General features: G+C 49.5%; 1 protein-coding gene across 1 annotated transcript in view; it reads left to right on the forward strand.

Annotated features, from left to right (window-relative positions):
• MEI1 (meiotic double-stranded break formation protein 1) overlaps nucleotides 1–25,238 on the forward strand; it is a 902,984-nt gene that overhangs the window by 606,904 nt on the left and 270,842 nt on the right. Inside the window, exon 16 of the mRNA XM_075321882.1 lies at nucleotides 23,699–23,759. Within this exon, the coding sequence (XP_075177997.1) occupies nucleotides 23,699–23,759 (61 nt within the window). The remainder of the gene's footprint in view (nucleotides 1–23,698; nucleotides 23,760–25,238) is intronic.

A 25,238-nucleotide genomic window follows, 5' to 3' on the forward strand; every position in this document is an offset into this window, starting at 1 on the left:
CAGCTGACAGTATAAGTCCAGCGGTGAGGCCGGCTTTTTACCGCCCGGCCGGCTAAACTATCAGCTGATGCCGTCAGGAGACGTCATCAGCTGATTACCGCCTGCTCCTGCACCGATCAGACGGGAGTCTGCACAGAAGTGAGTAGTTTTTTTTGGGGTTTTTTTGCACTGATGCATCAGCTGATTGTATAAAAGCCGTTTATAGAATCAGCTGATGTGTCATGTGATTCAGGCCCTTGAACCTGACACATCATCTGATCGGTATGCCTTCCAGCAAACCGATCAGATAATATTGGATCCGGATTGGACGGCACGGGACCCTTGACCTAGGATTACTGCAGAGGAGGTGGGTTCTTTATTTCAATAAAGTCACTAATTGTGTTGTGTTTTATTTCTAATTAAAATATTTTTCTGTTTGTTGTGTTTTTTTTATCTGTACTAGAAATTCATGGTGGCCATGTCTAATATTGGCATGACACCATGAATTTCGGGCTTAGGGCCAGTTGATAATATACAGCTAGCCCTAACCCCATTATTACCTAGTGAGCCACCCAACACCAGGGCAGCTGGAAGAGTTGGATACAGCGCCAGAAGATGGTGCTTCTATGAAAGCGCCATTTTCTGGGGCGGATGTGGACTGCAATTCGCAGTGCTTGCCCAGAAAGCTTGGGCACCCTGTGCTACAGATTCCAATCCCTAGCTCCCTAGTTGTACCTGGCTGGACACAAAAATTGGGCGAAGCCCACGTTATTTTTTTTAATTATTTTATGAAATTCGTGAAATAATTAAAATAAAAAGGGCTTCCCTATATTTTTGGTTCCATGCCAAGTCCAAATAGGCAGCTGGGGATCTGGGGCAGTCCGTAGCTGCCTGCTGTACCTTGCTAGCATACAAAAATATGGCGAAGCCCACGTCATTTTCTGGGGGGGGGGGCAAAAAACTTCTGCATACAGTCCTGGATGGAGTATGCTGAGCCTTGTAGTTCTACAGCTGCTGTCTGCTCTCCTTCATACACTAGTGGATGAAGTATGCTGAGCCTTGTAGTTCAGCTCCCCCTGCCTCTCCCTCCTGCATACAGTCCTGGATGGAGGATGCTGAGCCTTGTAGTTCTGCAGCTGCTGTCTGCTCTCCTCCATACACTAGTGGAGAATGAAGAACATATTGAAGAAGGAAATGACATCAGACCTTTTTTTTTCAACAATCTTTAAAAACGCATAAAAACGCAGTGAGCAAAAACGCAGCAAAACGCAGCCAAAACCCAAAAAAAGTGCATTTTTTGATGTGTTTTTTAAGATGGTGCGTTTTTGTGCATTCTTTGCGGGAAAAAATGCAGCGTCAAAAAAACGCAGTGTGTGAACTTACCATAAGCGTTTCTATGACTATAAAGGCAGCTATAAACGCAAGGGGTGGGTAGTGCAATCACGTGTACAGGAAGAGGATTCCTTGTGTTGGTAAACACAGAAGAGTGGATCCTCCCGGTACCGCCAGCCCTGCTTCCACCTCCCGTCCGGCGCCATGTCCAGAGGTGGAAGCAGCTACGAAATCAAAAGTGAACAGTAGAAAAAAACCCATCTGTCACGAACCACCGGGGGGGTCACTCAGAAATCCCCCGCGCTGGCTACCAGTACGTCACAATCGGGGGGTAACAAGTGGGGGTCACCCCTCCTTTATACCTCCCGACCGACCGACAGACAGAGCACGTGACGCGCTCTCTAGCGCCCCTCTTATAGTCAGGCCAATTATGGAATTGCCCGACAATAAGCAAGGAGGCCGCTATACTACTTATGCCGATTATTGAAGGGTCCCCGGTGAGAGTAGGGTATATATTCCCCCGACCTCCGCGGGTGGAATATATAAAATCTCCCCGAATCTCACTGGCCTCCCCACAATAATCCTTGGCACAACTCGCTGCCACCAACCGCTTCACGGTAACTATTAGCCGAACACACAGACGTGGGATTCAAGATCGAGATAACAGAACAGCCCAAGATTAATTATATAATTTAATCAGCCTAAAGCACACTAGAAACTACAATATATACAATAGGGAATCTACAGAATATACATATGTCAGAGTACAGTTACAGATAAAGCATGGTTTACAAACAGGCATACACAGTTCCAGCAGTTACCTTGTGCGTCTGGCCACAGGGGGGCGCTGTAGACCAGGTTTCTAGGATCCTTCCCACAGATGTTTCCTACACGTGACCCCCGGCGAAAGAACACTGGAAAATGGCCGAAGTAGGGTTATCAACCTGGGCAAATCCAGGTCCCCTCCTACCCTTGTGACCTCAGAGGCAGCACTGCTCCACCCCTGGCTGGAGTTATGGACAATATCCACAACTGGAATATGGGCCATAACTTTGCCTGGGAGCGTCGTAGGCGGACGCCAACGCTCTCATTGTGACAGTTATGAATTTAGCTACAGAACGAGAGGACTCATGACTTGTCTACTAGTTCCCCATTGGCTGATATCACGCCTGGGGTACTTCCCAATGTCCTGCTCCCATAAAAAAGGTGTGCCAGCATCGTCCGCATGCAGAGACACCATTTTTATGGTTGCCATATTTATCGGAAATATGGCTTGCGAGATATGAACCATATTTTACTGGAGTCGTTCTGTCGGGATACTTCCAAGCTTGCTAATTAGATAGCAGCCCCTACCACAGGGTCACGGCAGGGAGTCATCCTGTGTACATTGTTCCCACATCATCTAATCTCCATATCACAGGAGATGGCCATGGAGGTGTAAGTGGGACACAGACCAGTTCCTTTGACACCTATCTGCTAAACAAACCGTTTATCCCTGTGGTAAATTTTCTGATTGAAGGAGTTGTGTGAAGGAAAGGGGGGGTGACACCAGGAGAGGGCTTCCTGACATAACTTGAATATCATGATTTATCGTCATATGTCCGGATTTACCTCACACCTCCCCCCTTTTGAGGGCGCTAGGGGGCAGCACACTCCGGTGTTCCCCCGTGCGCCCGTCCGCGACCTCTCCTTGTCGGGACAGCCCGTCTGCGTTACCGTGGTCACGGCCCCTTTTGTGTCGAATGGTGAAGTTGTATTGCTGGAGCGCCAGGCTCCATCGCAACAACCTGCCATTCGTCCCGGAGACAGTGTGTAACCAGCTGAGGGGATTGTGGTCCGTCTCCACGATGAAGTGGCGCCCGTATAGATAGGGTTGCAGACGCTGCAGGGCCCACACTATGGCCAGGCACTCCTTTTCCATCGTGGAATAGGCCACTTCCCTTGGTAACAGCTTCCTGCTCAGGTACAAGACTGGGTGCTCTTGGCTCGCAGAGTCCACCTGGCTGAGCACCGCACCGAGGCCGAAGTCACTGGCGTCGGTCTGTACTACAAACGGCCGCGTGAAGTCGGCTGCCTGTAGCACGGGCGGGCTGGACAGGGCGTCCTTTAGGGCCCGGAAGGCTGTCTCGCAGTCCACTGTCCAATCGACTGCAGAGGGCAGCTTCTTCTTGGTGAGGTCCGTCAAGGGCTTTGCCAGGCTACTATAGCATGGAACAAACCTCCTATAGTACCCAGCGGTCCCCAAGAAGGACATCACCTGCTTCTTGGTCCTGGGGGTGGGCCAGGATGCGATGGCTTCCACTTTCTCAGGCTCGGGCTTCAGTGTTCTCCCGCCTACCCGGTGACCGAGGTACTGGAACTCGCTCATGGCCAGCTGACACTTTCCCGGCTTGATGGTCAAACCTGCCTGGTGGATCCGCCTGAGCACCTGTGCTAGATGCTCTAGGTGGTCCTCCCAGGTGGGACTGAAGACGGCAATGTCATCCAGGTACGCGGCCGCGTACCCTTCAAGTCCCTTGAGCAGGGTGTTGACCATCCGCTGGAAAGTGGCAGGGGCATTCCTCATCCCGAATGGCATCACCGTGGACTCGTACAGTCCAAATGGGGTAATAAAGGCAGAGCGTTCCCTGGCCTTGCGAGTCAGGGGGATCTGCCAATATCCCCGGCTCAGATCCATGATGGTCAGGTACTGAGCCCCGGCCAACTGATCGAGCAGGTCATCGATGCGTGGCATTGGGTACGCATCGGCGACCGTGACAGCATTGAGCCCCCTGTAGTCCACGCAGAACCGAGTGGTTCGGTCCTTCTTAGGGACGAGGACTACAGGCGAGGCCCAAGCGCTGTTGGATGCCTGGATCACCCCCAGCTTCAGCATCTCGTCAATCTCCTGGCGCATGTGTTGCTGCACCTCCAGGGAGACCCGATATGCTGAACGCCGGATCGGGGGATGATCCCCAGTGTCCATGTGATGGACAGCCAAGTCAGTCCTTCCGGGCTGGTTGGTAAACAACCCCCGGAAGGGGTGTAGGGTGGCCCACAGCTGGGACCGTTGGTCCTCCAAGAGCTGGTGGCCAACCTCCACATCCTCAATGGATCCGCCTGCCCTAACCTGGGCTAGCATATCCAAGAGGGTTTCCGCTTCTCCCTCCTCGGGCAGGTTGCACACAGGGAGTGCACATGCCTCCCGCTCATGATGTGCCTTCATCATGTTCACATGGAAGGGCTTCCGCCTTCCATGGGCAGGGTCCAGGGTGACCAGGTACGTCACAGGGTTGAGCTGCTGGTACACGAGGTATGGGCCTTCCCAGGCTGCCTGAAGCTTGTCCTGTGGTACGGGGACCAGTACCCACACCTTTTGACCCACTTGGTAGGTCCTCTCACAAGCGTTCTGGTCGTACCAACGCTTCTGATCGGCCTGGGCTTGAGCCATATTGTCGTGTACCAGTTGCGTCAAGGCCTGCATTTTGTCCCGGAAGCGCATGACATACTCGATAACCGACACTCCAGGGGTGGCTAAATCCCCTTCCCAAGCCTCTTTCACCAGAGCCAGGGGGCCCCGCACACGTCGCCCGTACAGGAGCTCAAACGGTGAGAATCCTGTTGAGGCCTGTGGAACCTCCCGGTAAGCAAATAACAGGTGTGGGAGATACCGCTCCCAGTCACGCCCGTGGGAGTCGACCAACATCTTAAGCATCTGCTTTAAGGTGCCATTGAACCGCTCGCACAGGCCATTAGTCTGTGGATGGTACGGGCTGGCCACCAGATGTCGCACCTGGACTTGCTTACAGAGGGCCTCCATCAGCTGGGACATGAATTGGGTCCCCCGGTCAGTGAGCATTTCCTGGGGAAAACCCACTCGGGAGAAAATCTCCAGCAATGCGGTGGCCACCTTGTCAGCCCGAATGGACGACAAGGCCACTGCTTCTGGGTACCGGGTGGCATAGTCCACTACCGTTAGTATGAAGCGTTTCCCGGAGCTGCTGGGGATGGCCAGCGGGCCGACCAGATCCACAGCCACCCTCCTGAAAGGCTCATCGATGATTGGCAGAGATACCAGTGGGGCTTTGGGGTGTGGCCCCGCCTTCCCCACTCTCTGACAGGTTTCACACGAACGGCAGTAGGCAACCACATCGGCCCCCATTTTTGGCCAGTAGAAATGCTGGTTTAACCTGGCCTTGGTCTTAGCGATCCCTAGGTGTCCGGCCATCGGAATCTCATGTGCGATCCGCAACAACTCCGTCCGGAACGGATAGGGTACCACCAACTGTCGGTCCCTGGGCCACGCCTCCGGTGAACCCTGCTGGACCGTGACCCGGTACAGCCGTCCTTGGTCCCAGACCACTCGCTCCGGGTCCGAGTCCGAGGGAGGCTGTGCCGCCTGCACCTTTAGAGCTTTCAGGCTGTCGTCAGCTTCTAACGCTGCCTGAAACCCCTGACTAGATGTGGCCAGAATCGACGAGACTGTCACATCTTCGGTCAGTACCCCGGGACCTGTGTCCTGGCCTCCACCTGACTCGGCTGCCACTTGGTCAGAAGGGGAAGAGCTATCGGACCTCCGGGAGGCCCCTTGGCTTCCAGCACTCCCACTGCGGGTGACAGCGGCCACAGCCGCTGCGACCGTGGGTCGTGCCTGCTCCTCCTCCGTTCCTGACCAAGTCGCCGGTTCAGGCAGACCTACATGGCTTCCTGACACCCCGGTTGTGGGGGAACCATGTACCGAGATCTTACCTGGGAGCACTTCCGCTCCGGGACCGGCCCCAATCTCACCTGCCTGTTCCCCTCCTGCAGCAACAGAACCCCGCTGTGAAATCTCTGGGGACCCCACATTTGCTGTGGTAGCCCCCACCCCACACACTGGTCCTCCCCCTGCAGCACCCTGCTCTCTGCTTATCCCTGCAGAGGGCAACAGATCCCAGCTCACTGGCTGATCACTTGTAGAGGCATTGTCACACCTTTCTCTGACCCCCTCCCCTGTCACAGCTGCAGCTGAGTGTGTGTCTATGGTGTCTATGCAAGCAGAAAAATCAGAGTTCACTCCCTCCTCCCTTACATCATTCATAGATAACACATTAACATTGTCCGGAGGCACGTCAGTACTGGCTGAAGGTTCAGCCCTTGGGGGGGGCCCAAACTGGGAGGTTATCTGCCCCAAATCTGTCCCAAGTAGCACGTTTGCAGGGATCCGATCAGTTACCCCCACCTCTCTCACCCCTCGCCCTGCGCCCCAGTCCACATAAATGCCAGCAACAGGCAGCGCCGGGTCAATGCCTCCAATCCCGGAGACAGCGAGGGTTATTCCAGGTATCAAGTCTTGGGGGGACACCATCTCAGGCCGCACCAGAGTCACCTCCGAGGCGCTGTCTCGCAGTCCTATGGTCACAGACCGGCCGACGGTGACAGGTTGGAAGCTGTCCAGGGACCTACCACCACCCCCACCCACACAATACACCTTGGGCGGCCCTTGGGACGGGGACGGAGCCGGGGCCTTGGGACGCTGAGGGCACATGGCCTTGAAGTGTCCAGGTAGGTTGCACTGGTGGCACCGTCTTGGCTCTGCCACGGGCCTGGAGAGGGGAGTTGAGGGGGACACCCCCTGCAGTCTAGGGGCAGGTGGGGCAGTCGTAGAATTCATCTTACCCCCTCTCCAGGTGCTGCTGGTGGCTGCTCTCCTGGCCTCAGGAGCCCGATTGTTGGTGTAGTCATCGGCCAGGGCAGCTGTAGCCGTGGACCCCTTTGGCTTCTGGTCTCGGATGAACTGGCGGAGATCCTCAGGGCAGTTCCACAAGAGTTGCTCCGTGATGAACAAGTCCAGGATCTCCGGTCCGGTGGAAAGCTGCAGGCCTTGGGTCCAGTGGTCGGCAGCTCGGGCAAGTGCCCGCCGGTGGTCAGCCCAGGAGTCCTTTGGTCCCTTTTGCAGGGTCCGGAACTTCTTGCGGTAGGACTCCGGAGTGAGGTTGTACTGTTGGATCAGGGCCCGCTTGATGGTGTCGTAGCCCTGATCTGCCTCAGCAGGCAAGTCCCCAAGGATATCCAGGGCCTTACCCCTTAGACGGGGGGTCAGGTATTTGGCCCACTGATCCTTGTCCAGATGGTGCTGCAGGCAAGTCCGTTCAAAAGCAGTCAGGAAAGAGTCCAAGTCTCCATCCTTCTCCAGCACTGGGAAGTCCTCAACGCGGACCTTTGGAAGTTTGGTGTCTTGAAGGTCACGTGTGGCTGATGAGGGCTGGAGCTTGGCTAGATGCAGCTGGTGGTCACGGTCTGCCTGTCGCTCTCGCTCTCGCTCTTCACGCGCTGCCTGCCGCTCCGCAGCCTCACGCGCTGCTTGCCGCTCCGCAGCCTCAGCGTCACGCGCTGCCTGTCGCTCACGCTCGGCCATGAGTATCTCGTAGGTATCCCGGTCTCCAGCCATAAGCCTGGCCAAGGCAGCTTGAAGGAGGGCCTCTGCACCTCTCAGGCCGGAAGGATTGGCAAGTGGTGATCTGCGGCACGCTGCAGAGCCAGGGGATTCACTGTCCATTTCAGAGCGGAGGACTGGCATCTGGCTCGTTGAGGACCCTTGGGCGAGCTCCTCCTCATTTTGTCCAGCAGTGCCAGGTTGTGCGATGTCCTCTGCAGAGCTGTTCTCTGGCGTCTGGCTCCTGGAGGACTCGTGGACAACCTCCTCATCGTCTCTGGCCTTAGCATCGGCCATTCCTTTGGCTTTGCTCCTGGTGCTCTCAGCCATTGTTGCAGACTTTGGTCACTGACACAGAACTGACACCTGATGTGCCCACACACCTTACAGTATCTGCACTCTGACACTCTAGTGTTGAGCTAGTCTGAAGACCCCAGCAGCCACAGCTGCTGCAGGCAGTCTTTAGTGTCTGGGAGTATGGGTCTCACACTCACACACACTATTATCTCGATCCCACCGCTTGCCACCAATATGTCACGAACCACCGGGGGGGTCACTCAGAAATCCCCCGCGCTGGCTACCAGTACGTCACAATCGGGGGGTAACAAGTGGGGGTCACCCCTCCTTTATACCTCCCGACCGACCGACAGACAGAGCACGTGACGCGCTCTCTAGCGCCCCTCTTATAGTCAGGCCAATTATGGAATTGCCCGACAATAAGCAAGGAGGCCGCTATACTACTTATGCCGATTATTGAAGGGTCCCCGGTGAGAGTAGGGTATATATTCCCCCGACCTCCGCGGGTGGAATATATAAAATCTCCCCGAATCTCACTGGCCTCCCCACAATAATCCTTGGCACAACTCGCTGCCACCAACCGCTTCACGGTAACTATTAGCCGAACACACAGACGTGGGATTCAAGATCGAGATAACAGAACAGCCCAAGATTAATTATATAATTTAATCAGCCTAAAGCACACTAGAAACTACAATATATACAATAGGGAATCTACAGAATATACATATGTCAGAGTACAGTTACAGATAAAGCATGGTTTACAAACAGGCATACACAGTTCCAGCAGTTACCTTGTGCGTCTGGCCACAGGGGGGCGCTGTAGACCAGGTTTCTAGGATCCTTCCCACAGATGTTTCCTACACGTGACCCCCGGCGAAAGAACACTGGAAAATGGCCGAAGTAGGGTTATCAACCTGGGCAAATCCAGGTCCCCTCCTACCCTTGTGACCTCAGAGGCAGCACTGCTCCACCCCTGGCTGGAGTTATGGACAATATCCACAACTGGAATATGGGCCATAACTTTGCCTGGGAGCGTCGTAGGCGGACGCCAACGCTCTCATTGTGACAGTTATGAATTTAGCTACAGAACGAGAGGACTCATGACTTGTCTACTAGTTCCCCATTGGCTGATATCACGCCTGGGGTACTTCCCAATGTCCTGCTCCCATAAAAAAGGTGTGCCAGCATCGTCCGCATGCAGAGACACCATTTTTATGGTTGCCATATTTATCGGAAATATGGCTTGCGAGATATGAACCATATTTTACTGGAGTCGTTCTGTCGGGATACTTCCAAGCTTGCTAATTAGATAGCAGCCCCTACCACAGGGTCACGGCAGGGAGTCATCCTGTGTCCATTGTTCCCACATCATCTAATCTCCATATCACAGGAGATGGCCATGGAGGTGTAAGTGGGACACAGACCAGTTCCTTTGACACCTATCTGCTAAACAAACCGTTTATCCCTGTGGTAAATTTTCTGATTGAAGGAGTTGTGTGAAGGAAAGGGGGGGTGACACCAGGAGAGGGCTTCCTGACATAACTTGAATATCATGATTTATCGTCATATGTCCGGATTTACCTCACACCATCATATTCACCTGTCTGCAGAATCCTGGGACACACGTCCGATGGCTGCAGGACCTGGTGGGGATCAGCTTATGCAGTCACCTGACGGCATCAGCTGATCGTATAAGTCCAGCGGTGAGGCTGGCTTTTTACCGCCCGGCCGGCTTAAACTATCAGCTGAGAAAAATAGATATATTCTTGTTTTATTTTTATTCAATAATTGTTGTAACAGAGTCCAAAAAATATATATATGACGTTTCGGCCCCTAGCCTTTGTCAAAATCGGACCATCTGCAATGAACTTGTGAAGGTGTGTATAGATCAAAAATGAAGGGGTACCCAAGATACCTGGATAAACTATCATCACACTGCAGGGTTAATAAAGGAATTTTTTTCTTTCTATATTAATCTGTTTGGAATAAGGAAATAGGACAAACGGTTCCTATTAAGTGTAGTGATATGAGACGGCTGGAGGGAGGAATTAAGGCCACTTTACACACACAGATAAATCTTTGGCAGATCTGTGGTTGCAGAAAAATCATGGACATATTGTTCCATTTGTACACAGCCACAAACCTGACACTGATTGTCCACAATTTCACTGCAACCACAGATCTGCCGCAGATTTATCTCTGTGTGTAAAGTGGCCTTTAGTCTCAAAATGAAGAGGTCTTATGCCATAGTGTCAGGGAGAGTGTCATGGAGAATCCTGCCGTGCCCTGCCGTGACAAAGGCCAGGGGCCGAAACGTCATATATATATTTTTCGGACTCTGTTACAACAATTATTGAATAAAAATAAAACAAGAACATACCTATTTTTCTCTGGTTTCCTTATTGGGGTGTTTTATGAGTGCCGGAGTACTTCTCTACTTATATATATTTTTCTCCTGAGCACCTAATTGGTGATGCGAGGTTACATTCATTAACTTAAATTATCAGCTGATGCTGTCAGGTGACCGCATCAGCTGATTACCGCCGGGTCTTGCAGCGATCGGATGGGAGTCTGCACAGAAGTGTGTAGTTTTTTGGGTTTTTTTATACTGATGCAAAACGGCTTTTATACAATCAGATGATGTGTCATGTGATTCAGGTCCTTGAACACCTGACATATCATCTGATCGCTTTGCCTTTCAGCAAACCGATCAGATGATATTGGACCTGGATTGGACATCGCGGGACCCTCGACCCAGGACTACAGTGGAATGGGGGGGTTCTTTAGTTCAATAAAGATGGAGTCACTAATTGTGTTGTGTTTTATTTCTAATAAAAATATTTTTCTGTGTGTTGTTTTTTTTATCTTTACTAGAAATTCATGGTGGCCATGTCTATTTTGTCGTGACACCCTGTATTTCAGGCTTAGTTTCATCTGAGAATACAAAGCTGGTATTAACCCCTTTGTTACCCAGCGAGCCACCGCCATCACGGCCGCTGGACGAGCTGGATAAAGTGCCTGGAAATGGCGCTAAGAAACAATGTGCCAATTCCAGGGGTGGCTGTGGGCTGCCGAAAATCCCAGGCCCCAGCTGGCTGACTTTACCTGACTGGCAATCAAAATACGGCGGGAGCCCACGCATTTTTTTTTTAACTATTTCATTAAATTAAAAAAATGAATGGGCTTCCCTGTATTTTGATTGCCAGCCAAGGTAACGCTAGACAGATGGGGGTGGCAACCTGTAGCTGTCTGCTTTATCTGCGCTGAGAATCAAAAATACCGCGGAACGCTACGCCATTTTTTTTTAATGATTTATTTTTACAGTACTGTGATGTCAGGCAATCAAAATACAGGAAAGCCCATTTTTTTAGTCATTTAAATAAATAATTAAAAAAAAATACGTGGGCTCCCACTGCATTTTTTGTATTGGTAACTAAGAGTAAGCCAAGCAGCTACTGGCTGCTAACCTCCACTGCATGGTGTTACTTTCACTGGAAATGGAAAATCCAGGGAAGCATTTTTTTTTGTTTTTTTGCAAAAAAAAAATAAATAAAATGACGTGGGCTTTGCCATATTTTTGTATGCTAGCCAGGTACAGCAGGCAGGTACGTCTGGCCCCATCCCCAGCTGCCTATTTGTAACCGGCTGGGAACTAAAAATATAGGGAAGCCCTTTTTTTAATTATTTCATGAATTTCAATAATAATAATAAATAAATGATATGTGCTTCGCCCCATTTTTGTGTCCAGCCAGGTACAACTAGGCAGCTGGGGATTGGAATCCGCGGCACAGGTTGGCCCAAGCTTTCTGGGCCCCTCCGCAGCGAATTGCAGTCCGCAGCCATCCCAGAAAATGGCGCTTTCATAGAAGCGCCATCATCTGGTGCTGTATCCAACTCTTCCAGCGGCCCTGATGCCGGGTGGCTCACTGGGTAATAAGGAGTTAATACTAGCTTTGTTTTACTAGCTAGTATTAAGCCAGAGATTCTTAATGTCAGGCAAGTTTGACCCGGCTATTAAGAATCTCCAATAAAGGGTTACAAAAAAGACACCACACAGAGAAAAAATACTTTAATAGAAATAAATACACAGACACGCTTAGAGACTCCATGTTTATTACTCCCTCTCACCCCTCCCGATTCTGGTCTTCTGTCTTTTTTCACCTTCAACCTATGCAGCTCTGTTACATCAGACAGCACTGCATAGGAGGAAGAAAGCTGCTGCTCCCCGTGCAGTCTAATCACTCAGTGAGTGAGCAGAGGCTGCGGGTTGGTAAGCGGTGACTTCACCGCTGCCACCGTTGCCTGACAGGCGGGTTACTATAGCAACGGTGATCTCTGATCACCTGATTCCCGGCCCTGCTTTTCACCGGCTGTGGCATCCAGTCCCTGCATGTGGGCTGACTCTGTAAAGAGCGCCGACATGCAGGAACGGGGAGCCAAGCATGTGCCCGAGTATCTCGCCGGTACTCGCTGAGTATACTGAGTACGGAGATGCTCGGGCAAGCACCGCATACTGGCGACATCCACTGACAGGACCTAGCATGATGTCATAGCCATGTGACCAGTCTGTAGCCAATGAGATAATACACAAGTGACTGGTCACATGCTATGACATCACGGAAAGGTGCTATCATCAGTGCTGGTTACCGGGAGGACACAGCGATGATCGGAAGGAGAAGCGGCGGGAGACAGTCTGCAGGACGCGTCGCGGGACCTGTAAGTATAATGGCAATGTTTATTATTAATTGTATGTGTATATGTGTGACGCCCTGGCGCCGCCAGGTGGTCACAGAAAAACATTCACCTGACATAACACATCCCACATCAGGTACCCTCTGTCACAAAATCCTAGCCACCCCCTCAGGGTAGGAAGGACACACCAGTGGGCAGGACCAGGCAGATTGGGAGAGCCCACTTAGGGGTCTTGAGGATCCGGGGGCGGGAACACAGTAGTTCTAGTTTGGAGGTCAAGTGGAGAGGAGTGACAGTTACAGACTGTCAAGGGAAAGCTGAGCCTAGTGAAGGGTAGCCAGGGTAGTGTCCCTGGTCTGCTAGCTAGGTAGCAAGCAGTGGACCGTGTCCAAAGGCGACAGGAGTCCGGTCGCGGGAAATCCAAAGTGGACCGGGACAGGGTTGGAGCCCGCCGGTACTGACAGCGGAGATCTGGTCTGGAAACCGTGCACAGGCGGGGTACCTGGACCCTAGTTAGAAGAAGGTTGCAAGCCCCTTCTCTAATTCACCAGGCTGGTAGCAGGTTCCAGGCCTAGCTCCAGAAGTTCAGCCCAGATAAAGCGACCGGCAGCCCACCGCGGGGTATGGGGTATCCGCAAACACCCGCTGAGATCCCAAGGGTCAGTTTTCGCAGGCACGACTCCCAACCACAACAGCATCGGGAGTGGACTTCCCCGTTCCATACGGAGTCGTCCAGAATTGAAAGAATTACAGAGTGCCGGAGGAAGGGACATTGGTACACCAGCCGGGTGTGGGACCCGAGTACACCCAGATGCGGCAGCCGGCCACTGACACCTTGGTTTACCAACAGACTTGTGTGCAATTATTCAACAGTGAGTACACCAACATTTCTCGGTCCGGCCCAGCGCACCACCTCCGGCCTACATCACTCCTCATGTCCTGGACATTGAGCCCCGGGGCATCCACCCCTACCCACAGAGGGGTTAAACAACCAGCTGCCACTCCATCGCCCCCGGGTAGTTTCCAACAGCAGCGGTGGTACTCCATATTACCACACACCCGTGGGTGGCGTTACAAAGTATCTACAGCAATCCCATACATATACGTTCCTTTTTATTTGAGTGTCCGCACGACCCCCTGGTCCAGAAACCCCTCGAGCCACTGTGGATCCAGATCCGAGCAGCCCAACTGCTGACGTGGGGGGGGCACATATGTATAATGTGTTTGTATGTGTTTGTGTTTGCTTGCCATTGTTTTCAATGGGGTTTGAAAGTGTTCACACCCGCTATTCGACGAACCAAACCGAACTCGAACACTAGGGGGGGTGGCTTATCTCTAGTGTTGAACTCTAGGAAGTCAAGGCTGGGGTTATTCTGTGCCGCCCCTGCAGCGGTCGAACCGCTCGGATCCGGGGGGTGATTACTTGTGGCTCGAGGGTCTCCTGGACCCGGGGGCTTGGGGCCACTCTTAAATGTAAAAGGGGGGTTATTTGCAGGGAAGATATAGTTTGTGACGTCACCCGTAGTGTGCGGTAACAGGGAGTACCGCCGCTGCCGATGGGAGTACCCGGGGTGATGGAGTGGGGCAGCTAGATGACTTTACCCTCCATGGGTAGGGAAAGGCCCAGGGACCCTGGATGGTGAGATGGGGTGCAGGGGAAGCGCAGGCTCGCTGGTTGCAGGGGTTAATCAGGTACTCAATCAGCATGAAAGTAAACACTGACAACGTGGTAAACCAAGTCTCTGGGTGCCGCTGCCCTCTTGAGGGAGCTCGTCCGGGTCCCGTCCCCTGCAGCACTGTCTGTTGGTCTGTGCCCTGCCTCCTGGCACAGTATTTTAGTTTGTTCAGTTGGCCCGTCAGCTTGGAGCTTTCCGGGCCCCGCTCCCTACTAGGAGTAGCAGAGGAGCTTGCTCTCGGGAGCTTACGCTTGGGATTTCAGTGGGCCGCTTTTCTTGGAAAGCCCTGTCCCCCTTGTTGCGCTAGTGCCCCAGATCTCTGAGCTTCGTGGGAACAGTCCATATAGGCCCTGTCCTCCACAGGTTAATTGCTGGGTTGCTTGAAGCCTCTCCCCGACCTAGGGTCCATGTACCCCGACGTGCTTTCGGTCCCAGCCCGGCTATTGAACTATGGCTGCTGGCTATCCTACAAGACTAGCCAAGCACCCAGTCCCAATCTCCCGCGACCGGGTCGCCAACTCCTCCGGGTCCAGACCACCATCTGCGACCTAGGCTGCTTTTCCCCTGAGAGGTCCAACTCCCAGCTTCCTCGAGCTCCTCACTCCTCGAGGGCTACCTCTGTTATGACTTGTCACCTCCCACCTCCCTACCTGACCCCTAGGTGGGCGGCTCTATTCCAGCTTAGCAGCCCACTGGTGTGCCTGACAGGGTGTCGTGCGAGGTGTCACTAGGATTTGTGGATGCTGGTGGAGGCAGTACTGCAAGATGGGGACCCAGAACCATAGGGGGTTGAGTCCTGCACTAAGAGTAAAGAGCGTGCAGTACCCTGTGACGACCTGAATAGTCCAGGAGCGTCACAATTCCTCATCTGAAAAAAGCCAAAAATGTACTAGGAAAAATATGGCACTGCATTACTGCAAAAGATAGATATTTAGTTTATGTATTGGCCAATGCATGTAAGCCCGGAAACCAAACGACAAGGTATATCTCTGTCTTCCGGCGAGAGAAGAGAGATATTTAGCAGTAATGCAGTGCCATATTTTTCCTAGTACATTTTTGGCTTTTTTCATTGTGCAACTGTTTGCATTTATAGTTACTATGTTTTTTCAGTTAGCACCTGTTCACATTTGTTGGATGTGCGGGTCAGTTTTTTGATATTTCTAGTGAGTCTCTTTCTGACTGGGCACTCCGCCCTAAGACCTGGCTGTTCATAACCATTATAGCAGGAGCCTAGCTGCCCATACATGGAGGTTTGCAGTCCAAATAGTGGCATTTTTTGCCAGATATGGATGTTTTTAACCTAGATAGTGGCATTTAAGTTAGGTTCCCGGAATACAGAGATATACCTTGCCGTTTGGTGTCCGGGCTTACATGCATTGGCCAATACATAAACTAAATATCTATCTTTTGCAGTAATGCAGTGCCATATTTTTCCTAGTACATTTTTGGCTTTTTTCAGTGTGCAACTGTTTGCATTTATAGTTACTATGTTTTTTCAGTTAGCACCTGTTCACATTTGTTGGATGTGCGGGTCAGTTTTTTGATATTTCTAGTGAGTGTCTTTCTGACTGGGCACTCCGCCCTAAGACCTGGCTGTTCATAACCATTATAGCAGGAGCCTAGCTGCCCATACATGGAGGTTTGCAGTCCAAATAGTGGCATTTTTTGCCAGATATGGATGTTTTTAACCTAGATAGTGGCATTTAAGTTAGGTTCCCGGAATACAGAGATATACAGTTAGGTCCAGAAATATTTGGACAGTGACACAATTTTCGCGAGTTGGGCTCTGCATGCCACCAGATTGGATTTGAAATGAAACCTCTACAACAGAATTCAAGTGCAGATTGTAACGTTTAATTTGAAGGTTTGAACAAAAATATCTGATAGAAATTGTAGGAATTGTACACATTTCTTTACAAACACTCCACATTTTAGGAGGTCAAAAGTAATTGGACAAATAAACCAAACCCAAACAAAATATTTTTATTTTCAATATTTTGTTGCGAATCCTTTGGAGGCAATCCCTGCCTTTAGTCTGGAACCCATGGACATCACCAAACGCTGGGTTTCCTCCTTCTTAATGCTTTGCCAGGCCTTTACAGCCGCAGCCTTCAGGTCTTGCTTGTTTGTGGGTCTTTCCGTCTTAAGTCTGGATTTGAGCAAGTGAAATGCATGCTCAATTGGGTTAAGATCTGGTGATTGACTTGGCCATTGCACAATGTTTCACTTTTTTGCACTCATGAACTCCTGGGTAGCTTTGTCTGTATGCTTGGGGTCATTGTCCATCTGTACTATGAAGCGCCGTCCGATCAACTTTGCGGCATTTGGCTGAATCTGGGCTGAAAGTATATCCCGGTACACTTCAGAATTCATCCGGCTACTCTTGTCTGCTGTTATGTCATCAATAAACACAAGTGACCCAGTGCCATTGAAAGCCATGCATGCCCATGCCATCATGTTGCCTCCACCATGTTTTACAGAGGATGTGGTGTGCCTTGGATCATGTGCCGTTCCCTTTCTTCTCCAAACTTTTTTCTTCCCATCATTCTGGTACAGGTTGATCTTTGTCTCATCTGTCCATAGAATACTTTTCCAGAACTGAGCTGGCTTCATGAGGTGTTTTTCAGCAAATTTAACTCTGGCCTGTCTATTTTTGGAATTGATGAATGGTTTGCATCTAGATGTGAACCCTTTGTATTTACTTTCATGGAGTCTTCTCTTTACTGTTGACTTAGAGACAGATACACCTACTTCACTGAGAGTGTTCTGGACTTCAGTTGATGTTGTGAACGGGTTCTTCTTCACCAAAGAAAGTATGCGGCGATCATCCACCACTGTTGTCATCCGTGGACGCCCAGGCCTTTTTGAGTTCCCAAGCTCACCAGTCAATTCCTTTTTTCTCAGAATGTACCCGACTGTTGATTTTGCTACTCCAAGCATGTCTGCTATCTCTCTGATGGATTTTTTCTTTTTTTTCAGCCTCAGGATGTTCTGCTTCACCTCAATTGAGAGTTCCTTAGACCGCATGTTGTCTGGTCACAGCAACAGCTTCCAAATGCAAAACAACACACCTGTAATCAACCCCAGACCTTTTAACTACTTCATTGATTACAGGTTAACGAGGGAGACGCCTTCAGAGTTAATTGCAGCCCTTAGAGTCCCTTGTCCAATTACTTTTGGTCCCTTGAAAAAGAGGAGGCTATGCATTACAGAGCTATGATTCCTAAACCCTTTCTCCGATTTGGATGTGAAAACTCTCATATTGCAGCTGGGAGTGTGCACTTTCAGCCCATATTATATATATAATTGTATTTCTGAACATGTTTTTGTAAACAGCTAAAATAACAAAACTTGTGTCACTGTCCAAATATTTCTGGACCTAACTGTACCTTGCCGTTTGGTGTCCGGGCTTACATGCATTGGCCAATACATAAACTAAATATCTCTTTTTTGCAGTAATGCAGTGCCATATTTTTCCTAGTACATTTTTGGCTTTTTGCAGTGTGCAACTGTTTGCATTTATAGTTACTATGTTTTTTCAGTTAGCACCTGTTCACATTTGTTGGATGTGCGGGTCAGTTTTTTGATATTTCTAACAATTCCTCATCTGGGCCTGCTTGTCGATGAATCTGCAGAAGTGAATAAATGGGGGAAAGGTGATGTCATGCACTCTTTTGTACCCTGAGACTGACATTGCCCACTTCTCCTGCAGACTGTGGGGTAGCTTCACCACAATTGGGTTCACTCCATGGGCTGTATCCAGCTGGCACAGCCCAGACAGATGATGGTTTCTTTTGGCGAGCTCCAGCTCCGTGAGCAGATCACTTAGGTCTTGACGCATGTGCACTTCCTTAAAGTTGATCTTTGTGATGTTCTGCAGTCTCTTGAATAGAGCCTTCTCTATTGCTTCTGTGCAGCCAAATGTGCGTTCCAGTTTTCGCCGGGCAGCAGCGAGACCTGCTTCTGCTTCTCCCACATAGACAGTTCTGAGGCTCTTGATACGATTTGTAGAGACTGGGTTCAACCACTTGATCAAGAGGTCGAGCTCCTGTTCTGCAGTTAGGTTGAGATTGGCGATGGCTGCCTTAAAAGTTGCTTTCCAGGTCCTGTACCTCACTGCACGATCATCAAATTTTGTGAGACTGGTGTTGATTAGCTGTCTGCTCACCATGAACCTGCAAACTCAGACATATTTGATTTCTCACCACTTGTTGCCATGACAACTCATGATGTCCCTTGGGCATATGGGCTGCCTGGAGTGAAAGGGTAAGATGTTCCCAAGTAGAATGATGTTGCTGCAGGGTTGACCTGTTGTTTGGCCTCTGTAGAGTCTGATGAATGCTGCTTGAGCTGTGGAGGTGGGACAGGAACTACTTGATAACCGTCTTGCTGTAGTGACTGTGTTTAAGAAGGCATCTCTTGGTGACTTATTAACTTGCTTGGGTGCTGTGGGTGGCACTGGCACTGGTAAAGCTGACTTAGAAGTTTCAGCATTGTTGGCTTGGACGATACTATGAACTGAGGTTGGCGCAGGTAACTGATTCAGCAAATAGACGACCCAGTTGATTGCACCAGAGACTATTTGCTGTAGTGGCAAGTAAACTGGATCAGAATCTTGGTTCAATGCTTGCTCAAGTAGTCTTACTTTAGCTAATGCAACTTCCTCTTACATCTGTGACCGATACTATGTTGATGCACTGGTCCTGAAGAAGAGGTATATCCTCGAAACGCGTAGACCGATGGAATAAAAGAATACGTTTATACCTTCAACGTGCTACATCTTCATTTTGGCTGATGCGCGGCATTAACCCCCTCTTCACTCTGATTTGTATGCACATCTGTGACCGAAGAATCTTTAGCCAAGGCTCTGCTTCTGCCTTCTTGGCCTCTGCTTTCACTCTTGCGACTTCTGCCTCTGCTGTTGCAAGGGCTTCTGCTTCTGCCCTGTTAGCCTCTGCTTTCGCTCTCTTGGCCTCTGCCTTTACTCTTGCGGCCTCTGCCTCTGCCGTTGCAGGGGCTTCTGCTTCTGCCCTTTTGGCTTCTTCTTCTACTTTTCTTTGTGAATGAACATCTCACCTTAGATTCTAGCTCTTATGCGGGCTTCTAGTATTATATCGCTCAGGGCTGAGCTTCTTGAGGATGACGACTCAGATGACCGAGAGGAACATCTAGATAAGATTGATCTGTATTCTGCTTTATGTATGATCACTCATACCTTGGCATCTCTTTCCCTGTCCACTGCTTCTGCCTTGCTCAGTTCTGAAAGAGCTTCATCAATTTTAGTCTTTTAGAAAGGTAGTAAAACTTGCGGACAGTCTCTTATATCTTTCTTGAGCTATATTCAGCCATTCGATAGTGGCTTGCAAGCTTGCAGTGTCACCTGATGAGGATTCAAGTCTTGACATGTGAGAGGAAACTTGTTCCCATTGTTCTTTCAGGTGTTCACATAGCTCATCGTTCATAGTGTGATAGTTTTCAATGGCCTTTATCGTTGGTTTGGAAGAGCGTCTAGGTCGGACGACTTGGTCTGCTGGAAGTGTTTTTCTGCTTCCTGGGCTTCATAATGGACAGTATCAGGTTGTATTTGCTCTATTTTAGCAGTAGGGAACTGCACAAGGTCTATTTCGGCCATTTTGATTTAAGGTGTACTGTCTCTTTAAGAAACTCAACTTTCGAATTGGGGTCTAAAAATGACAGTGTAGCTCCATTAGGACTCCCTGATGATATTTTCAAGGTGATTTAAGCAAATCATGGGGTTTTGTAGTCCGGTAATTTGCAGCGATGAGGTATATAATATACTGCAAGTCTATAGGAGGGGCATGGCTAGAGGAAATCCCCAGGTAAATAAACAGTTCCTTTACAATGCAGGCAGAGATGATTCAGGACGTGACAGATGGGAGAGCTTCCCCTTAAGGGGGCTTTACACGGTAGCGATATCGCTAGCAATTTCTAGCGATAGCGAGCGTGTAAGTACCTGCCCCCATCGCGCATGCGATTGTTTGTGATCGTTATCGCTACGCAGCGTTACACATACTTACCTGGTCGGCGTCGTCGCTGTGACTGCCGAACAATCCCTCCTTCAAGGGGAGGGACGTTCGGCATCACAGCGACGTCACCTCAACGTCTCTAAGCGGCCGGCCAATGAAAGCGGAGGGGCGGAGCTGAGCGTGATGTAAACATCCCACCCACCTCTTCCTTCTGCATTGCGGCAGGTAAGGAGATGGTCCTCGCTCATGCGGTGTCACACATAGCGATCTGTGCTGCCGCATGAGCGATAAACCACAACGCTAAACAACCCTTACCGATTTTTGAGTTTGGGACGACCTCTCCATGGTGAACGATTTTCACCATTTTTGAGGTCGCCTAAGGTCGCTGGTAAGTATTACACGCTGCGATATTGTTAATGATGCCGGATGTGCGTCACTAACAATGTGACCCCGACGATAAAACATTAACGATATCGTAGCGTGTAAAGCCCCCTTTAGGCTTGTCTAGGCTTTCACTGTTGGAGGGCAGATTACTGCACGAGGCCTGTTGCTAGGCAGATTCCAGAGAAAGTTACAGGGTTCTTAGGGATCTGTAGCCGGAGTATTGGGCTTAGGGTAGTTTTGACTGTGGGCTGTAAAGGAATTTTTGACTGTTCTGTTTCCACTTAAGGGCGATTGAAGATATGTAGTTGGGCAGTGGTGTGAGGAGTTTTACCTTCGTATCCAATAGATGGAACAGACAAGACCAGAGCACTCCAGAGTTGATGGATTCAAATGTACACATGACGGGATGAACAACCGTGGTTTATTTGCTCCATTCGTGGAAGACAAGCAGCAGTACAGTGGTCCAAGTGGCTAGTACTGAGGTAGTCTTGTGATGATTGCCCCTAGAACCACTACTGGTCAAAAACATTGCCTTTCAGAAGCCCAAAAAGAGGGATGTGCTCCTCACATGCACTGACTAAAAACTAAAATGGATGCCAGGATATGAGGTCACATATAGGGTTGAAAACACTGCCACAGACTCGACTATAAAGAACCAGGGGAACAAAAGAGCCTGACCAGTAGGTGGCAGCAGATGACAAGCATGAAACATAAATAACAAGACATTTATAACAGTGAATATAACATAAGGTAACAGTTTTAAAGCAAACAGGTAGGCACAGCACAGTCATGGCCAGCATCGCAGTCATCATCGTTTTTGCTCTGACTGTCTACCTCATCCCCTGCTCGTCCACCTCCATTTACTGCTTCTCCTCCTTCTTCAAATCCTGCTGCATAAGACATGTACTTTGAGGGTCCCCAACAGATACAGGGTGGTGCTGCTCAGGTGATAATTGGTCTTCTACCTCTATCCACTCTTACATGCTTCTGTTTTTTCAGGATATAGTGCCTTTAAAAAGTATTCATACCCAGCGAAAATTTACATATTGTTTCACCTTACACTCACAAACTTAGGTGTATGTGTGACGCCTCTGTGCCAGCAGCCGAGCTGCTCGGATCCGGATCCGCGGTGGTTCGAGGGGCTCCGAACGCGGGGGTCGTGCGGCCACTCAAATAAAGAAGTATATTTACAGGGGATTATAGAGTTCGTGATCCCACCCGTGCTATGTGGTAATTAGGAGTACCACTGCTGCAGTTGGGAGTACCCGGGGTGATGGAATGGGGAAGTTAGGTGTTAGAACCCTCCATGGGTAGGGGGGATACCCTGGGACTCGGTGATCGAAGGGGGGTGCCGTTGGATGCAAAGGGGTCACTTGCGTACTCGCTCAGTCCACTAAGCTGACACCGACAACTGGATAAACCAAAGTTCTGGATACCGCTGCCGCTGAGGGGAGCTTAGTTTGGATCCCGTCCCCAATGGTGCTGCCTGGTGATCCGTGACCTGCCTCCTGGCACTAAGTTTATTTCTCTGTTGGTCCTGGTAGTATGAAACCTGCCGGGTCCCGCTCCCCACTATGGCTAAGTGTGGGAGCTTGCTCTCAGGGTTCATGCTTGGGATTTTCTGGACCGTTTTGAGTGGAAAGTCCTATCCCCCTCGTTGCGCTAGTACCCCGATTTTGGAGCAGGTGGGAACGGATCTTGAAGGCTCAGTTTGCCTCGGGTAAATTATCGGGTTGCCTGAAGCTATTCCCCGACCTAGGGTCCACGTCCCCATTGTGCCTTGGTCCCAGCCCGGCTGTCCTCCTCAGCAGATCCGTGCCCCTTGCCACAATCCCCTGTGACCGGGGGTCCAGCTCCTCTAGACCCAGTCAACTGTCTGCCACCCAGCTTTCCAGGAGCCCTGCTCCTGACCTCCTCTCACTTTCACTTCTCAAGCTCAACTCTCTCCTTCTGACACTCCTGACCTCCTCTCCCAACCCCCCCAGTTGGGCGACTCTATTCCACTCAAGCCGTCCACTGGTGTGTTTGGTGGGTGTGGTGCAGGGTGTATCTAGGATTTGATTAGCTGATGTAGGCAACACCATATAGTTGGTGACCCATAACCAAGCAGGAGGTGGATATTGCACGGGAGGGCAGATTGTGCAATTCCCTGTGACGACCCGATAGTCCAGGGGCGTCACATATGGAGTGGGCACATCTGACTAGTAGGCATGGCCATCTATTGAGCGCAGCCTTGCTTAAGAAATTTGTATTGAGTGAGGCCGCACCCACTAGTTAGTTTCTTGCTGGGAACATGTATATTTGCACAATTGCAGTCACGTGACTGCCGTTGTGAGCTCAGAAATGGGCAAATCCTCGCAGGTCATAGTATGTGAGCTGAGAAGATTCATAAGTCTGCAGTCACATAGAGTGTTACATACAGTGATAGCAGCCTTAGCATTTTAGACCAAACATCCCTTTTAATCATTTTGTGTGTAGTATGACTGTCTGTTTTAAGGGCATAGAAGTTTCAAATTTATTGTTTGGGGGTTTTTGTAAGTTTTCAGCAAATTTCAGATATTTTCATAAATATCACGTTTATAAAAAATTGCTACTAAACTTTTAAGCCTTCTAAGTTCTATCATTAAAAAAAAAAAAGAATAAAATGAGATTAGAACAATGATGTTGATGTAAGTAGACATACTGTTTGGCAAAAGTTATTTCATAACTATTTAGTGTGGTATGATTATCTATTTTAGGGAAGAAAAATTAAATATTTGGAAATTTATACTTTTTCAAAATTTTGAGCAAATTTCAGATATTTTCATAAATAAACGCAAAACTTATTAATCTGAAATTCCTTCTAACATAAAGTATACTGTGTTAGGAAAAAGTCTCAGAATCGCTGAGATAGGTAGAAGCATTGACTAGGTAAAAATTATTACTGAAATGTCACATTTTTCTTTCTGTCATAGCTTCTTCCTCGATCATCAGATTGGCCTTGGAAACAAAATCATCATTTTGTTCAGTTCAAAGGTAAGAAGAACAAAAAGAATGATTATTGGATTGCTCGTTTGCAATCAAGACAATTTAGGCAAACCTACAACCACGATATGATGTATGATTGTTGGTAAATTTTTGGCTGACAAGGATGCTGACAGAGTAGATGCTGATGTAGATGCTGTCAGAGTAGCAGGTTCCTTTTAAATTTTTATGACATGTAGATTCTGATACTAGTACAGTATTTTGAATAAATCCTTCTAAATTGTTCTGTTTATATAAAGGCCCTGTCACACACAGAGATAAATCTGTGGCAGATCTGTGGCAGATCTGTGGCAGATCTGTGGCAGATCTGTGGCAGATCTGTGGCAGATCTGTGGCAGATCTGTGGTTGCAGTGAAATTGTGGATAATCAGTGTCAGGTTTGTGGCTGTGTACAAATGGAACAATATGTCCATGATTTCACTGCAACCACAGATCTGACAAAGATTTATCTCTGTGTGTGACGGGGCCTTTAACGTATCTTTTCTTAACACCTAAAATTGACATTTGCCCTGCACAGACAGCATTATTATCAGGTTACTTTCCATAGTCCGCTGTGTATGTATTGCACAGTGATGGAGCTGAGTATATTCCATGCAGGACTATGTTGCAATGACTGGGTTTGTAGATAACTCTGATTCAGGATGATTAATCCCTTAGATGCCAGTGTCAACTGCTCCCTTGTTCACACTATTGTCTCAATGCCAATGGGTTGTTATTTGGCACCACCAGTGTTGCTGACTAATAAATGAGTGATCAAGCATAGTTAAAGGGAATGTGTCTTATCAAAAATGCCTATCAACCTGCAGATATAGGGTTAATCTGCAGATTAATAGTGTTCTGAACCTGCCGGGCACTGGCACTTAGAGCCCTGCTGCCGGAAGTAAATTAACATTATTTCTCCCAGGAGAATTCGGTTTCCAGTCGTGGGGGTGGTACTTGCGCAGGTTTAGTCACCCTTCAGTGTATAGTGAGCGGTGGCTGTATTTTCACCCCTCTGCACTGACGGACAACCGGATTCAATGCTGTGCCAGTTGTCAGTCAGTGCAGGGGGCGCAGGTACACCTGCTGCTCACTAGACACTATGAGGTGACTGAACCTGCACTGGCAGAGCTCTAAAGGGTACTTTACACACAACGATATCACTAACAATATATTGTCGGGGTCACGGTGTTCGTGACCCACATCCGGCGCCGTTAGCGATATCATTGTGTGTGACTAAAAGGAACGACGATCAATGATCGCAAAAACGTCAAAATCGTTGATCGTTGACACGTCGCTCCTTTTCATAATATCATTGGTGGTGCATGCCGCTGGTTGTTCATCGTTTCTGCGGCGTCACACATCGCTATGTAGGACACCGCAGGAATGACAAACATCTCCTTACCTGTGTCCACCGGCAATGAGGAAGGAAGGAGGTGGGCGGCATGTTCCAGGTGCTCATCTCCGCCCCTCCTCTGCTATTGGGAGGCC

The sequence above is a fragment of the Anomaloglossus baeobatrachus genome, chromosome 8, assembly GCF_048569485.1.
Source record: "Anomaloglossus baeobatrachus isolate aAnoBae1 chromosome 8, aAnoBae1.hap1, whole genome shotgun sequence".
NCBI classification, from domain to species: Eukaryota; Metazoa; Chordata; class Amphibia; order Anura; family Aromobatidae; genus Anomaloglossus; species Anomaloglossus baeobatrachus.